Genomic DNA, 17,800 nt, shown 5'->3' on the forward strand with positions numbered 1-17,800 from the left:
GAGATAGGGTTTCTCTGTGTAGCCCTGGCTGTCCTGGAACTCACTTTGTAGACCAGGCTGGCCTCAGAAATCCGCCTGCCTCTGCCTCTTAAGTGCTGGGACTAAAGGTGTGTACCACCACTGCCCAGCTTGGAGAATATTTTTTATGTTTTGTTTTTTGTTTGTTCGTTTTTGTTTTGTTTTTTTTTAGTCCTCTCTTTGTGACCTGGAAGACAGGGCGAGACAAGCGGCTTCGTGGCTGCATTGGGACCTTCTCAGCCATGAATCTTCATTCAGGACTCAGGGAATACACATTAACCAGGTAATGCCACAAATACAAGAAAATGTGCATAAATTAACTAGAATTGAAAATAACTGTATACCCTCATTTCTTCAAAATCTTTAATATAGAGTCTCTACAGTCCCTTTTTGTAGGGAGAAATGTAAGGATTATAACCTGGTGAATTACCCATAAGTTCATAATGACATTGGTGTTAGATGCTGGGAGATGCTGTCAGAGGACCTTGGGACTCAGCTATGTGGGCTCTGTGGCATGCAGTGTTGTCTCCTAACTGGAGGCAGCCTCACTTATATTTTCTGTTCCCTCTAGTGCACTTAAGGACAGCCGATTCCCCCCCCTGACCCGAGAGGAGCTGCCCAAACTTTTCTGTTCTGTCTCCCTCCTCACTAACTTTGAAGATGCCAGTGACTACCTGGACTGGGAGGTGAGAGCAGCTGCATTGGACTCTGCATCTCTCGTTGCATTTGGGTTCGGTTAGTACATGGTAATGGATCTCCTTCATTGAGAGAGGGTCTCAGAATGACAGAAAAGGGACTCTGGGCTATGAGCCAGGTGTGGTGACAGACACCTTTAGCAGCTGCATTGGAACTCTGCATTTCTCGTTGCATTTGGGTTTGGGTTAGTACATGGTAATGGATCTCCTTCATTGAGAGAGGATCTCAGAATGACTGAAAAGGTACTCTGGGCTATGAGCTAGGTGTGGTGACAGACAACTTTAATCCCAGCACTCAGTGGATCTCTGTTAGTTTAAAACCAGCTTGGTCAAGTCAGGACTGCATAGTATGGCCATGTCTGTCCCCTACCCCAGAAAAAAACCTCTGCTATTTCTTTCCAGTCTGATGTATTCTAGATTAAATAAGATCCATCTGCCCTTTCTCCTGTGTTAAGAAATAATGAGATAGCCGGGTGTGGTGGCGCATGCCTTTAATCCCAGCACTTGGGAGGCAGAGGCAGGCGGATTTCTGAGTTTGAGGCCAGCCTGGTACAAAGTGAGTTCCAGGACAGCCAGAGGTATACAGAGAAACCCTGTCTCGAAAAAAAAACAAACAAACAAAAAAAAGAAATAATGAGATGCTAGGTATGCTGCTGCTTGCCTTTAACTTCATCACTCGGGAGGCCAGAGCGGGATCAGAGGTTTCTGGAGAATTGAGTTTATTAGAATTGAGATATGGTTTAGGCATCTTGGTGTACACCTTTAATCTAGTACTTGGGACTCTGAGTTTGAGGACAGCCTGATCTACAGAAAGAAACCCTGTCTTGAAAAGCAAAAAATAAAAATGAAAAATAAAAAGTAAAGAGGAAGGAAGGAAAGAGAGAAGAGAAAGAGAAAAAGAAAGAGAAAGAAAATGCCTCTAATGTATCAGTCAAGAGATGGAAGGAGGGGGATTGTAAGTTCCAGACCAGTTTGGACTATATAGTAAGACACACAGACACACACACACAAAATCCAAAGGGAACCACATTTGAAGAACAATGAACTTATCTAGAAATAGTTTGATATATTCATATAGTAGAGTTGGGCTAGAAGTAAACTATTTAATCTATTTAGGTATGCTATTTCAAGAATTTATTTTGTGCCAGGCAGTGGTGATGCACACCTTTAATCCCAGCACTTGGGAGGCAGGGGCAGGTGGATTTCTGAGTTTGAGGCCAGCCTGGTGAGTTCTAGGACAGCCAGGGCTAATACAGAGAAACCTTGTCTCGGAAAAAAAAAAAAAAAAAGGAATTTATTTTGCAACCTTCATATTCTCAGAGGTACAACTACATATATATTTGACCATCCCCTTGGTTTCTATGCTTTAGAATTAGTCATGTAAAAAAATGTCTTTTTTTCCCAGACCTGGGTTAAGCAGCTCAGGAGACAATGGTGATTATTATGTGGGTGATGTAAATGTTGTTAGAATCAGAAAATGCCATGTACTTGGTCATATTTTTCTGTAGGTAGGGGTCCATGGGATTCGGATTGAATTCATCAATGAAAAAGGCATCAAACGCACAGCCACATATTTACCTGAGGTTGCTAAGGAACAAGGTGAGTTGGACAGGTGACCACTGACTGAACTGTGCAGCTCACAACCATGCCAGTTAAAGGGCAGGAGAGAGAAGTACTCAGCTCAACTGCCACCAAGTATGGATGTCCTTCTTCCTCTTAGCTCCTCCCAGATTCCTGTAGGACAAAGGCAAACTGACCTAGACATGAGCAACTGGGAATGGGAGCGGGTGGGGTGGAAGGGCGGAAAATAGCTTTCTTGATTGTGGCTTCAAATGTTTCCTTCCAATGAATAGTTCTATTTCTTTATTCCCTTAAGCTTCAGTGAAAATCACAGAAACTAACTTGACAGTGTTTTATCTTTCATTATAAAGAAAAGTGCTGTATTTTTAACTGAAAGCTGTACATGGTGTTTTATTTGTTAAAGTATAAACAAACATCTTCTATTGCTTTTTAAGAGCTCAGTAGTTTCGAGATGTGGTGGCACATGACTTTAATCCCAGCACTAGGGAGGCACACACAGGAAATTTCTATGAATTCAACACCAGCCTGGTCTATGTAGGACTGGAAGAGACTCCCCCAAACAAAAGCTCAGTAGTTAGTGAGTTCTAATAATGGGGACAGTAAAGGTAGGAAGTGGGTTGGGCCCATTTTCTCTTTGAAAGAGTATCTAGAATTCCTTTCTTGTACTTTCTGTGATATGTAACCCCATTTTCTTTCTTTCTTGGAATTAGTCTGGTTTTGAAAATAATATGTGAAACACAGTAATTGTTGGGTGTGAACCTGGAATAGAGAAAAATATCCAGTTAAGTATATTAATGAACTACTTATGTGGAAAGCGATCGCCTTGTTGGTTTTCATTGTGGTTGTGTTTAAACTTGTTCAAAAAGCAGTGTGTATGTAGCATAAAAAGGATGAGTTTTTAAGATGTTGGTTAGGTCATAAATCTAATATGTTCTTGTTTAGAGAATAACAAACATTATAGTTTTTAGTAGTTAGATATGAATTTTAGCTCAATTAAATAATCAAATTATTTCTCCCATTTTAAAGTTGAGAAAATTCAAAATTGGGAAAGGAGCTTCTATAGTAATTGGGAGGATGGAATTCAATTTTTGTACTTTATTTATTTATTTATTTACTTACTTACTTATTTAGCTTAAACTGTGTAAGGCTGAGGGGCTGGAGAGATGGTCCAGGGTTAAGAATGTGTACTGCTCTTGCAGAGGACCACATTTTGGCTCCCAGCAACCACCTCAGGTAGCTTACAATTGCCACGTAACCCACTGCCATCCTTGGGCTCCTGGACACATACCCACAGACATAAACTAAAATCAAATGTGAAGACTGAGGTGCGCCCAGGGGGACACACTCAAGTCCTGATACTCAGGAGACTGAAGTAAAAGGATCTCCTTTTTTAAGTTTGAGCATAAACTGAGGTACACATTACAAGACCATGTATCCAAAAAACAAAACAAAAAAACCCCAAAAAACACAAAACCCAGCAAACAAACAGTAAAGAACACTTAGCAATACTACAGATGTGAAGAACTTTTCTCTCTTCACTAAGGAAATAATTTTCCTGCTATCAGTTCTGTCATACCAAGTATCAACCTGAAGGAAGGCTGTTCAAGGCAGTAAAAGCCACATAATTTAATTCTCCCTCTTGGCTGGAGAATCGCTTAGCAAGAGAGTCCTTGCTGCTCTTCCAGAGAACTGAAGTTTGATTTCTAGTACCCAAGTCTGCCTATAACTTCAGCTCCATGGGGATCCTTTGTTTGGGTCTCTGCACTCTGCATCACATAGCCCCCCCCCCCCCCCACACACACACAAAGGAGACTGAGAAATTACTTGGAGCTGAAAGTTCAAGATCATCCTAGGTGTGGCTGGAGAGATGGCTCAGTGGTTGAGAATACTGGCTGCTCTTCCAAAGGACTCATGTTCACTTCCCAGCACCCACATGGCAGCTCACAACTATCCATAACTCCATAACTCAAGTTCCAGGGGATCTGACGCCCTCAGTCATATATGCAAGGAAAACACCAATGCACATAAAAAATAGTAATAACAAAATAAAAACAAAACAAAACCCAGATAATAGTAGTGGTGCACACCTTTAATCCCAGCATTTAGAAGGCAGAATCATCTCTGGGTTAGCGACCAGCCTGGTCTACAGAGAGTTCCAAGACAGCCTGGGCTATACAGAGAAACCTTGTCTTGACAAACTAAAAATAAAATAGAGGAATTGTTACTGCTTGGCAGAAGACCTAGATTTGCTTCCCATCACCAAGGATGGGCTGCTCGCCACCTATAACTCCACTTTCATCTTCTTTCTTCATGTGTACATACCACCCCCAACATACATATGCCCAGAGATAAAAAGTAAAATAAAATCTTAAAAAAAAAAATTTAGTGTCTTTCTAATCTGCCTTCCTATAGAGCAGCCCTGGGTACATGATCTTCAGTAATATCTGGTAAGAAAGAGCGGGAGACGTGGGGACAGGATCATGGCACAATGAGTTATAATGTACGTGTCTTTGCTGGACTGTTAGTGAGGCTGATTGGCTTCCAGTGTGTGGGACCATGGCCCAGTGCTTCCTTTTCCCCAGCACACTCTGTTTCTTGAATCCCATTTGTCTTCCTACACTGGTCATATTGGAGCATGTTGCCCCCATGTTCTGACTGAGTACTGACCCTATTCTGGCTTGTTTTCCTCAGACTGGGATCAGATCCAGACAATAGACTCCTTACTCAGGAAAGGTGGTTTCAAGGCTCCAATTACCAGTGAATTCAGAAAATCAATCAAACTCACAAGGTAAGCAGCTGCTCCTTGTTAGGTGTTCTTAAATGGGGATTGAACACAGGATCTGTGGTGGGAAGGAGAAGAAAACATTATGGATACCCGTACGCCAAAGGAGTTTGTGTGAGACAGAGCTCAGAGGATAGAGTGGCTGCAAAAGTGGAGACTCCCCAGCTATTCTTTGTTTCCATAGCCAATCTAACAGGAGATTTAGGGGGAGGATGGATTTAAAAGGTGAGGCCTCCAGCAGTGTAAATCCAGGGTCACTTAAAGGTGGCCTTTCTAGTCACCACAGTCAGATGGCAGACAATAAAGGAGAGTCATATTTACAAGGAACCAAAAGATCCGATCCATTTGGGGAGTAGTTCTAGGGCAAGCTGACTAGTTTTATAGAACACATATTAACTTGGGTCTATATCCCAGGCTTAGTTATTTATTAGCTATATAACCTGGGAAGTTAGTTCATCTATCTCCCTGAACTGTTTCCTGTCTGTAGGATGTCTTCAGGTTTTAAGGTAAGGTATAGTGTTTTCAGCCAAGGGCGACACTGGAGGTGTTCAGTGGCTGTCAGTGTTCTACCCCTTTGTGCTGATGTCGGGAACAGAGAAGTTAGCTTTGTTGGGCCTTTGCCATGCCCCCCATCTACAAAATGCTGAGTCATCGTATGCTAGCTTCACAGGTCTGTTTGGAAGATAACCCAGTGTTTTTGAATGTATTAAATTCCAAAAAATCAAGGGTGCTGGGACTGTGGCTCAGTGGTAGAGCTTAATATATAGCATGCTCAAGGCCCTGGGCTTCTTCTCCAGCATCAAAATATAACAATAGTAATAATAGTAATAATAAACACTGCAAATACAAAGCATTATTACTACTACGATTTATTTGAACAGCCATTTCCCTGTCAAAATTCAGGAATAATCACCTTGCAGTGGAGGAGTGATTACAGTGGGAAAGAGATGGCTCTGGGTAAGGATTGTCACCCAGCTCCTGTGGTCTGTAGTAGGCTCCATAGGTTTGTAACACCCATGCTTTGCATCCTGACTCATGGCTCTTTCCAGAGCAAAGCCAAAGTGCTATGAATTCTGTTCTGATGGCCCCGTGATGTGGCATATTCACCTGGGGATTGAGACCTTCCTATAGCCAAGGATCCATTAACCTGCTTCATCAGAGTATGACCCAGAATTAGGTATCTATGCCCCTTTTAGTTATAACTTGTTTGTTGCTCTTCTACAAATTGAGGTTGCATTTCTGTCAAATTTATCTCATTTTTTAACCTGAACGTAGATAACGCAGTTTACACTGGGTTTTGGTGAAGCCATCTTCCAATCTGTCACCCATGTAATTTGACTCTGACATTCCTCATCCAGATCCTGGGAGCAGATTGCTTACCAGCAGCCTGTTGATAAGCATATGTAGCGTTTTGAGGTGGGATGTGCTGAGATACATTCTCAGGGGTGAACTGTGGTTGTGCTTTCTCATCTTGTTCATTTGTAATAACAGCATCATTTTCTTGTGCCGTCTTTTTCATTTTCTGTAAGTAAGATTGCTCTTGGTCTTCCATTTTATTCTTTGAAACTGTGGGATAAGCTTTTAGTTTTCTCTACTGAGTGGCTCATGACACTGAGATATTTGGGGTTTTTAACACTTTGCCTGTTTCCTCATACAGGTATCGAAGTGAGAAGGTGACAATCAGTTATGCAGAGTATATTGCTTCTCGACAGCACTGTTTCCAGAATGGCACTCTTCATGCCCCGCCCCTCTACAATCATTACTCCTGACACACGGCTACATGACCAGTCCCACCCCCCTGTGGCCACCAATGGCTATGACATCATTGGAGCAGATGCCTCCTCTTCCTGGTCCAGTTACTTCTATTACTGCACCATTTTATGATGCTAGCTTCCGTTGCCAAGTCTGCCTCCTGCTGGCTGGAGGGTGTGGGGATACACTGAATGCAACAGAACATGAGGGGCCCAAGCCTTATATCAGCCTTTCCTCAATCTGGGGTTCTGTTGGATCAGGGCTCCCCAATAACCAGTGAGAATGGCTGTGTGGGTTCAGAAGACTTTTGTCTGGTGATTTCCCACAAGTGTTGGCCACACACTGAAAACTGGAATTGACTGTGATCCATGGAGGCTTCTTCCCCAACCCCCACAGCCCACCACATCAGTTAGGTGTACTCCCTGGCATTCTGGGCAACGGAGACCAACATGAACCACTTTTAGGTTGTTTTAAATTCCTTTTTTTAAACTTCCAGTTTATTGTGTACCAAGAGTTGATCCACAACCTCCATGCTTCAGAAGTGAACACCATGTTAGGGTTGAACGTGGGCACCATGAGCCCCTGTGAGTCCTGGACAAGATTCTCGTACCAAGATCAGAAGTCCTGTGATGGCATTTCATCCTACAGTGAGCTGTGAAGGTTTTCCTGCTTATCTGACTCTCAGTGGACATTCTGGGACTCTTCCTACATCGAGTCTCCTGGTGTTGAACAGAGAGCTCTGTGGCATAGCCTGCTGAGGAATGGAATGGAGATGCCTATAGAGGTCCAGTGTCATCGTCGTAAGCAGGTGTGAAAGGAGAGATCTCTTCCTCACCACCCGGCTACCTCAACTCTTTTCTGGTAGCAGTGCCTATGTAGCTGCATCTAGGTTTTCAGAAGCACAGACATGTAAACAGGTGGTTGGGTTGGGCTTTAGGACATACTGTCACAGGAGAGCTTCCAGGGTCTCTGAGCTGGTTTTCTTCACAGGCAAACATCCTTTTAAGTAGGGGAGTTCTTTATTCTGATTTGCCTGCAGAAGTAGGAAGACTTGCTCTATCAGCCCTCAGTAGGACTCTAGAACAATGCTGTGTAATAAAACAAGGTGAACCTTTAACTTGCCTACCATTCTGGGACTCCTCACCTCACCAGTGCAGTTGTCCAAACTGTTCGTGTTGCTCATGTAAACTCTTGACATTCCCGCTCCCATCTTTACTCATTCCAAAATAGCTGATAGCAAATTCTTTTCACTTGGTGGCACAATGCATAGTACTAGGAAACTAGGGAGGTGCTTTGACAGCTCTGTCTCAAAGGCACTGCTCAGGCAACTCAGAGGAAACGGCCAGCTGGAAGAAAGGCTCCTGAGGATGGCGCACTGGTTTTCAGCAACATTCATAGAGAACTCAGGAGGCAGTTGTGGCCTCAACTTGGTGAACATATGTTTTGATTTCCTTTTTAAGATTGATGTGATGGTGTGGCTTTCCAAAATGGGCAAATATTCAAGTCATAGATCATCAGTTTCTTGTGCCTGGAATGGAGGAAAGGAAGTAGGTCTACTTCCGTCTGTGCTATTCTAGGCATCACTTCAAAGTTCCTGCGGTTTTTGTTTGTTTTGTTTTAAAAGTGGGCAGAGAGGTTGTACCAGGAATGATCACGGACCTGGAATGGATGAGGGAAGTGTTGATGGCATGGAATGCCCAGGGTGTGTGGCCCTTACTGCCAGGTTGGGTTCCCTCGCATACCTGGGATGCTGCCGAGGGGAATGAAGGCTCTGTTACTGACATGTGACAGCAGGTGCTCTCAGGTGCCATGGATTGATTGATGCAGGGTGCTCAGCTCTGGACTGAGGCACCCACTTCCAATTTGTAAAACAGTATTGATACATAGGGCTACACTCATTACTGTTCAAGCGTTCTATGTTAAGAGTTGTTTAATTTCTAAAGATTTAAAGCAAAATGCAAAAAAAAAAAAAAAAAAAAAAATGGTGCTAAACTTCACCCCTGAGCACTCTCAGCGAGACTGGTCATGCAAGCATCTACAGTGCCATGCTCCTCAAGCCTGTTTTTCTTGTAGAAATGTTGCCCTATCTTGTCTTTCCCAATGTATAGTATGTATTTTGTTTTATTGAGGGTGGGGTAGAATACTTGCCATTTAAGAAATGAACAGAAAGACCCAAAAAGGTGGGGATGGGGAATCAGTAAACAAGAATCCAGCTGGCAAAGCCCGGCATCACACTGAAGTGGGCTCAGTGTTTTCAGAGTGAAGAAGCCTTACTCCCTGCACATTCCCTCATGTTCCCATAGCAGTCCAGCAGTGCAAATGCTCGAGTTCCTCCTGCCTTGTCAAGGAGATCTGGAAATCAGGCAAGGAAAATGATTTGGCCCAAAAGAAATGATCTCTATTGGTGTCAGTCCTGACTTGAGCATAGGCATTCACAAATTGAAGTACACAGTCTTGGTCACCTCATGGGAACATGTGGCAGATAGCTCTCAGGAAGAAGCAATTGTGGATTGTCCACTTGGGGGCTTTGCATAGGGAGGTAATGCTCTGAATTAGAACTGAGCTGCCTTCTATACATTGACCAAAGCAGTGATAAGGGTGGCCAGTTAGTGGTGGTAGTGGAAAGGGACCGTTTCCTGCCCTGGGTTTCCTTTTGCTATAGGCTGCAAGGTCCCCACTGCTCTCAGAGAACCAGCTAAACTGCTGGCTTGGTTTGGAATTCGTTTCATCCCTAGCTGTGAGTGCCTTTTGGTCTGGAAAGTTGGCTTGTCTCATCATACCCACAGCTAGGACATATACTCTGTAATTATGAATTGTCCTTGTTTTCCTGAGCTAAAAGCAAATGTCTTGATCATTAGAGTTTGTTAGTGTTGGGTTGTTTCCACTGTGAGGTTCTTAAAATGTTTTTGCTTCCTAATGTTAAAATAACTCATGTTAGAAACCCTTTATATGTGAAAAAGGGTTTGTAGTTGAGACATTACGTATTTTACTGTTTATAATAAATCATCTATACAAAAGTCTTGGGTGTTAATTTTAATATTTTGAGCAAAATCTGTTTTCCATGCTATGTTAACATCTACAATTTCACTAATGGTGTTACTTTCCATTGATTTCTGAAGCCTAGAAAACTGTTTTTTGTGTGTTTCCCGAAGAGATTGTATGGCCTTCACTGCAAAGACTTCAGACCAATTATTTGTATTACACTTGGTTGCCTCTTGGCTATATAACTTCTGAGTACAAGTCATCAAGAGCCCTGAATGAAGTATTGTAGAGAATAAATCATAATGGAAAAAAAACTGTCTTCTGCCTCTTTGTAACCAGGTGACTTGAGTTATTGGAAACAGATTTTCAGTTATTTTGTTTGTTGATGGTCATAAGAGATCTGTCTGCCTCTGCCTTACATCTGATGGGAATAAAGAGAAGGGAAATAAACCAATCCCAGTGAGATTACCTGTTAAAAAGATTCCTATGAGCTAGGTGTGATAGAGCCATACTTCAATCCCAACACGGGAGGGTACACAGTGAGAGACTTTTAAAAAGCAAAACATCAAAAACTATAGATGAGATGGCTCAGCCCATGAAGGATGCTGCCACCAAACGACCTGAGTTTTAGCCTGGGACACAATATAGTTGGAGAACCACACTGTCCTCTGCCTTCTCTATATATGTGGTCTGGCACAGACACACAAAATCTGTGGCATGATAAAGCCTTAAAGATTCCTATCATTTGGGATTAGAGGTGCTTAAGTAAGTGATAAAGTTGCCATTTATTCTTGGAGAGGTTAATGGTGCCAATTCTTGGTGAAAAAGTAGGGGTGATTGTATACTTTTAAAGCTCTTTCCAAAACTAGGCATGGTAGCTCAGGTCTGTAACCCCATGATTTGAGAGACAGGAAGATGGACAAGAGTTCAAAGGAAAAACTGCAAAATGAAATCTTATGCCCCCCCCCCCAAAAAAACACCCCTTGATTAGTGGCACTTGCCTGTAATCTCAGGATGATTGCTGTGAATCTGGCTACAGAGTAAAGCAATAATCATCTAGATTGGAGAGATGGCTCAATGGTTAAGAGCATTTGTTCTTATTGAGGATCTGGATTTGGTTTTCAGCGTCCACATAACCATCTCTAATTCTAGTTCCAGGGGATCTGACACACTCTTGTAGCTTTCTTATAGACTGCACACAATATATTGACATACATGCAGGCAAACACCAGGACAGGTGTCCCATACCTGTAACCCCACCATTTAGAAGAGGCAGAGACAGGCAGAACTTTGAAAGCTCAAGGCCAGCCTGGTTTACAAAGTTGTAGGAGTGTCAGCTAGGGCTACAGAGTGAGACCCTATCTCAAAAACAGTTCCACTCCAGACTCCTGGCATGAAGGGAATTCAAACTCCAGGTTTATGATTGTATAGTAAGGGTTCTTAACTGTGGAGCCATGTCTTTAGCCCTAACCTGTTGGAAGTTCTTTAGCCAAGGTCCAGTACACAATGCCAGGGCTGGATGGCTCTCTAGCCTTCTGGATTGTCATAGTGTTATATATAAAGTGGGATTATGGGAAAATGGCAAACCCTTTATCACAGTAGTTCTCAACCTTCCTAATGCTGTGACCCTTTAATACAGTCCCTCCCAACCATAAAATTATTTTCAGTGCTACTTCATAACTAATTTTGTTATGTCTGTAGTGGCTGTTCCTGATTGTCAACTTGACTATATCTGGAGTGAACTATAATCCAGAACTAAAAGGCTCACCTGTGATTCAGATCTTGAGGCTGGAAGACACAAGTTTCTGACCTGGATCTTGGCAAGGAGAGCTTGAGGCACAGTGGCCATGAAAAGCTTTGGCCCAGGCAAAGTAGTACACACCTTTAATCCCAGGAGACTGAGGCATGGAGGTCTCTGAGTTCAGGTCAGCCTGGGACAAAGCAAGTCCCAGATCCAAGTGTGGTGGTACCCACCTTTAATCTGGGCCACACCTGCTGGAGACCTACATAAGGACATTGGAAGAAGGAAGATTAGCTCTCCACCTGCTTGCCTTGTGGGACTGAGCAACTGCTAGATCCTTGGACTTCCATTCACAGCTGCTGCTGACCATTATTGGGGAGCTGGACAACAGACTAAGTCAACAACAAATTCCTTTACTAACAGACTACCCAGAAGTTCTGTGACTCTATAGAGAGCCCTGACTAATACAGATTCTTAATGTAAATATGTTTGGAGATAGAATCATTATGTAAATATGTTTCCCAAACTTATGGGGTCAAGAGTCATAACTTGAGAAGTGGTGCTTTAGAACCTGGGTATGTACAGGGAGGGCAGTGTTTATGTTTTAAGTCAAGATAAGCTGTCAGAAGTTGCAGACATAACAAATGAAACTCTGGGCAAGTCCAGTTTGGCAAAAACTAGTTTATTAGGGTTACTGACTAGAGAGTATGGCCAACTCACAGCTACACTACTGAAAACTGCCAACACTTGTGGGGTGGTGAGCTGTGACAGGCAGCCTGGTCCCTGGTAGAGCAGTGTTCAGTAGGGTAACAAGGGCCATCTAGGAAACCATCAAGCTCACTCCCTGCTGTTGACAAAGGACTGAACCCCAGGGAAAGACAGAAGACCAAGCCCTGGGGAAAGGGAAAGTGACAGAATTATCCCTCAGGATAAAAGCCTACCGCTTGGAACCCCTGGTGGACTCTGGTTTGAGTATTTTCTAGAGCCCCTGGGGTCTCCTCTTCCCACTATGGGTGGTCCTGTTCCGATGCCTGTTCCCACGCTTTTCTGCCATTTCTCCCAATGTCTTCTGTGAACAAGAGACAGCAATCTATGGGAGCCTGCTTTTTCTCTCCTTGTCCACTTCTTACCCTCATACTCTCCCAGATGGGATTTGGGTCCTCATGCTGATAAGGACAAGCACCTGGTAACTAAAACATCTCTCCGGTTCCACTCCTTACCTCTTAGACTGCTCTGACATCTAGTACTTGAAGCTGAAGGAAATTCATTTAAACCATATCCAAACTTCAGACTCCTGACCTTCATGGCATCTTCTCTGACTTTCTGTTAGATCATTTGTTGATATTGTTCTAGCTACTGTTGGTGAGCTCATTTTGAGGACAGGAGGACAGATTTTTTTTTTTACCTAACTCATCATTTTAACTCATCTGTATGGCCTTACAGATGGCTTGGACGGGTTTCCTAAATGAAAACGTCATGCACAGGCTAACCTGTGAAATGTTACTTTATGGTTTTGTTACTCTCCTTTTTTCTCTCTACGTCTGGTGACTTCTCTCCTCAACCCTCCCTCCTCCATCTCTTTCCCTGTGTGTGTGTGTGTGTGTGTGTGTGTGTGTGTGTACTAAATCTCAAGCCCATTTCTATTACCTAGACATAGAATGACATAAACTCTGTGGGAGTTCTGATAAGCAGAGCATATCTGTTATAAAGGTTTTTTTGTTTTGCTTTTTTTTTTTTTTTGCTTTAAGGTTTATTTATGTGTATGGGTATTTTGTCTACATGTATGTCTACACACTACAACCCCATGGGACTATAGTTATAGAGCATGTGAGACACCATGTGGAAGCTAGGAATTGAATCCATGACCTCTGTAAGAGCAGCTAATGCTGGGAGATCTCTCCAGTCCCTGTTGTGACTTCTCACATGCTGTTCAGGAAAGCATTGTGAAATGGTTAAAAAGCTCTGTCAATACTATATAACCATTTATTTTAATCAATGCATTCCTTCTACAAATACAGATACACAGCAGTTTTGTAAAACTCACTTTATTTCCAAATCAAAAAAAGACTACCTACTCTTGGGCCGTGAGGTCATGCAGCACATAAAGGCCCTTGATAGTCAATACTGATGACTTGAGTTCAATCCCCAGAACCCATGTAAAAGTGGAAACAGAGGACAAATTCCACAAAATCACCATCTAATCTTTTCCGTGCACCACAGTATATGTGGCTCCACATAATAAAAATTCATATTCTTGTCTTATAATAAATACTCCTACCAATTTTTAAAAAAATTACTTTCTGTGTAGGTGGAGATTGTGTATGGTGTGTGTGTCCTTCAAAAGAGACCAGAAAGTGCTTTGGGTCCCATGTAGCTGAAGTCACAGGTGTTTGTGGGTCAGCTAGAGTGGGTGCTGGGAAATGAACCACGCCCTCTGAAAGCATCAAGTGTTAACCACAGTGCAGTCTCTCCAGCTCCTTCAATCTATTTTTTTATTGTTAACAGAGTTTACTAGAATACTACTAAGCCAAGCACTGTAGAGTTTTTTTCCCCCTTATTGTACAGATTTTTGTTTCTCTTCGGTTTTGTTTGTTTTTGTTTTTTTGCTGTCCTGGAATTCACTTTGTAGACCAGGCTGGTTTCGAACTCAGAAATCCGCCTGTCTCTGCCTCCTGAGTGCTGGCATTAAAGGCGTGGGCCACCATGCCCAGGTAAAATAATATGTAGCCCAGGCTGGCCTCAAACTTGCGATCCTCCTGCCTCTGCCCCCTTCAGCACATCCTACTGGCTTGTTTCTCTTTAAGTTGAAATTAGCATCACTTGTTTCATTTAGCTTTCTACTTGCTATTCAAATGTCCCAACAGAGATGAGTTCTCAATATTAAGTTCACCTGCTCAGAAATTTTTTCCCAACAGGATAGTCTATAACCTAAGTTGGCATGGATTCTGGGAATTTGCTAAATAGCCACGCCTCTCCGTGAACTCTTTTGGAGACAAGGTCTCACTATGTAGCCAGGGCTATCCTGAAACTATCTATCACTTTGTAGACCAGGCTAGCCTCAACTCAAAAGATCGGCCTGCCTCAGGCATGCAGGAATTAAAGGCATGCACCACTACAAACCGATCTCCTTCAACTCTATTCTCGAGCCCAGTGGTTTACTTCATGACCACCACAACCGGGTTAGTCTTGTTTGTTTGTTTACATAATCAAATCATTGAAAGATTTCGGTATGTTTCTGTAGTCACCTACCCAGCTTTTCATCATAGGCTATTCCTTGGATCAGGCACTTAGTTCACTCACTTTCTTCTGAAATGGCTTGACTCTCTGTGGCCCCAGGGCAAGCGTGTGTTGCCGAAAATAACAATCTCCATGCGGGCACTACAGAACCCCTACCTCCAACGACCGGAAGCCGCTAGGACAGCACCCCGACCGCCCCCCTCGCGGGCAGTCTCGTGGGCTCCCCGCAGTGTAGACCCTGCCCGTCCTGCCCTCCTCCGCCCTCCCCGCGTCCTCGGCCCCGCCCATTCTCCTAGCCCCGCCTCCGAGCTGGATTGGTTCTTTTCCTTGTAGGAGCCCACCCTCGCGACTTCCGTCTCCGGCGGTGGCTGTGGCGGCACATCCTAAAGCAATGGCGGCAGGTGGAAGCGATCCTCGGGCTGGCGACGTAGAAGAAGACGCTTCCCAGCTCATCTTTCCCAAAGGTAGGATCCGGGACAGTTCGACTCTGAGGTGACATAGTCCTTGAATGATAATCGTTTTCCGCTCCCTGGCCACAGGGAGCATTCGGGCTTGGCTCTGGCACGGCGTAGGCTAGCGGATGGCTGCGCACAGGGGATTGATTGGTTAGCATGGCACAAATGAAAATGAACCCTTGCGCGGTTTAGTTAATTCCACTACTCCCAGCAGTTTTGTTTTGTTTTGTTTTGTTTTGTTTTGTTTTGTTTTGCGGGTGTCTTATTAGGTATCCTAGGCTGGTCTCCACCGTATCACATTCCTGCCCCATCCTCTTAGAGCTTTAAAATGAAAGGCATGCACCATCACTCTTGATTTTTAGGGGGGGATTTAAGTCTTATTTCCAAATTGATAGCTAATATAGAAGCTGAGGTATGGTCCTCTCACAGAGCTGGTCCAAGCATTTCAAGATCTGTGGCTCAGAAGTGGACCCTGCCTCTGGAGAAATGCTGTTGCCATTGGTTTCTGGACCCTCTTCGCTTTTCAAGTTAGGAAGAACGGATGGAAACAAGATGGGTTCCAGTTTGGGATGTCAGGGAACTCCTTTTGCTGGATGTGTGCCAGCCTCTGGGCATAGTGTTCTGTACCTGCTACTTGGAGCCTTTGGTAGGAGAATAAGTTTGATCCCAAAAGTACAAGGCTAGTTTGGGCATTACAGTAAGACCCCCGAGATTCATGCTGTGCTGCTGTGAGTTTTGTTTTGAGACAGGGTCTCAAGTAGCCCGGACTGGCCTGGAACTAGAGAGAAAGGCAAGGATAACCTTGGACTTCATATTCTCCGGCCTCTACTTCCACAGAGCTAGGTTTACAGGGGTGAGCCACTCTGGCTTTGAGAGAGTTTTAAGGGTTGTAGCATTAGGTTGAGAATCACAGCTTTAGAGGGAAGAAAGGAAGGGGGAGATGATGTAATCATAATCTCAGAAATGAAAGGGATAAGCCAGGTGGTAGTGGCCTTTAATTCCAGGACTCTGGAGTCAGAGGCAGGCTGATCTCCATGAGTTTGAGGCCAACCTGGAATTTAAAAAAAATCACAGTCGGGCGTGGTGGTGCACGCCTTTAATCCCAGCACTCGGGAGGCAGAGGCAGGTGGATCTCTTGAGTTCAAAGTCAGCCTGGTCTACAGGAGTTCCAGGACAGCCAGGGCTACACAGAGAAACCCTATCTCAAAAAAAACAAAACAAACAAGCAAACAAAAAAAAACCAAAGAAAAATAATTGTGCGCATGAACATGTGTGTGTAAGGCCCAAGGTATCACATTCCCTATCGCCGTGGTTTGGGCAGTTGTGAGCTATTTGAATTGGATGCTGGGAACTGAATTTGGGTTTTTGCCCTCTCAACTACAGTCATCATCATCCATGTCTCCCCTCCACCCCTTCATTCTTTGAGACAGAGTCTCATGTAGCACTGGCTAGCCTTTTTCTCTGCCCCCAAGTTAAGGGATTACAGGCATATGCCCAGTTTACGTGGTGCTGTAAATGAATTTATTGCTTTGCGCATACTGGGGAAACATTCTGCCTACGAGCTACATTGCCAGCCCAGATAGCGACATTTACTTACTTGTGTGTGTTTATTGCGTGGTATGTGTGGGCATATGTTCTTGTGCAGGTGCTTATAGAAGTGTAGAGTTGACATTGAGTAACTTCCTTGATTATTTGCCACTTACTGAGGCAAAGCCTCTTGCTGAACCCAGATCTCATCAGTTTACTTAGTCTAACGGGTCACCTTGTCCCAGGAAATCAATCCCCTGTCCTCCTACCAAGCTCTGGCTTATAGGAACCCTCTATACCTATTTTGTGGGTTCTGAGGATCCTAACTCTGCTTCTCACACTGAAGTGGCAAGTACTTTATCCATTTAATCACCTGCCCAGCCCCAGAAAGTGATGTTATTTTTTTGTCTTTTGTGTATTTTTTAATTGAGATGGAGAATCTCTGTTTTAAAAATTGTATATATACAGATTATTTTGCTTCCATGTATGTCTGCATGCATGTGTGGTGCCCATAGAAGCCAGAAGTGTATGTTGGATCCCCTGGAACTAACTGGACTTAAAAGATGATGGTGAGCCACCTTGTTGGTGCTGGGAACAGAACCCTTAACCTCTGGAAGATTAGCCAATGCTGTTAGGGGCTGAGCTGTCTCTCTAGCCCTATATTACTGTTTTAAAGTTGATTTTTGCAATTGTCTGTGCAGGTACCTGAAGAGGCTAGCAGTACTATGAGGTGTCTGATGTGGGTGCTGGGAGTTCCTTTGTAAGAGTAGTGCATGCTCGTGTCTCCAGCCTTCTGGTTTTGTTTCTTTGGTGTTTTTTTGTTTTGTTTTGGTTTTTGGTTTTTCTAGACAGGGTTTCTCTGTGTAGCCCTGGCTGTCCTGGAACTCACTTTGTAGACCAGGCTGGCCTCGAACTCAGAAATCCACCTGCCACTGCCTCCCGAGTGCTGGGATTAAAGGCATGCGCCACCACGCCCGGCTGGTGTTTGTTTGTTTGTTTGTTTAAATATTTATTTATTATATGTAAGTAC

General features: G+C 43.6%; 2 protein-coding genes across 5 annotated transcripts in view; both read left to right on the top strand.

Annotated features, from left to right (window-relative positions):
- The window catches only part of Ammecr1l (AMMECR1 like), a 25,619-nt gene extending 16,809 nt beyond the window's left edge, over positions 1 to 8,810 (top strand). For all 3 annotated transcript variants that reach the window (XM_021214633.2, XM_021214634.2, XM_021214632.2), the window contains 5 exons: positions 191 to 301; positions 590 to 704; positions 2,222 to 2,312; positions 4,986 to 5,082; positions 6,734 to 8,810. In XM_021214633.2, the coding sequence (XP_021070292.1) occupies positions 191 to 301; positions 590 to 704; positions 2,222 to 2,312; positions 4,986 to 5,082; positions 6,734 to 6,845 (526 nt within the window). In that variant the 3' untranslated portion in view covers positions 6,846 to 8,810. The remainder of the gene's footprint in view (positions 1 to 190; positions 302 to 589; positions 705 to 2,221; positions 2,313 to 4,985; positions 5,083 to 6,733) is intronic.
- A 6,328-nt stretch (positions 8,811 to 15,138) lies between these two features.
- Polr2d (RNA polymerase II subunit D) overlaps positions 15,139 to 17,800 on the top strand; it is a 7,503-nt gene continuing 4,841 nt past the window's right edge. For both annotated transcript variants that reach the window (XM_029547113.1, XM_021214885.2), the window contains exon 1: positions 15,139 to 15,252. In XM_029547113.1, coding sequence (XP_029402973.1) covers positions 15,180 to 15,252 — 73 coding nt within the window. In that variant the 5' untranslated portion in view covers positions 15,139 to 15,179. The remainder of the gene's footprint in view (positions 15,253 to 17,800) is intronic.

Source organism: Mus pahari, chromosome 15 (assembly GCF_900095145.1).
Source record: "Mus pahari chromosome 15, PAHARI_EIJ_v1.1, whole genome shotgun sequence".
NCBI lineage: Eukaryota > Metazoa > Chordata > Mammalia > Rodentia > Muridae > Mus > Mus pahari.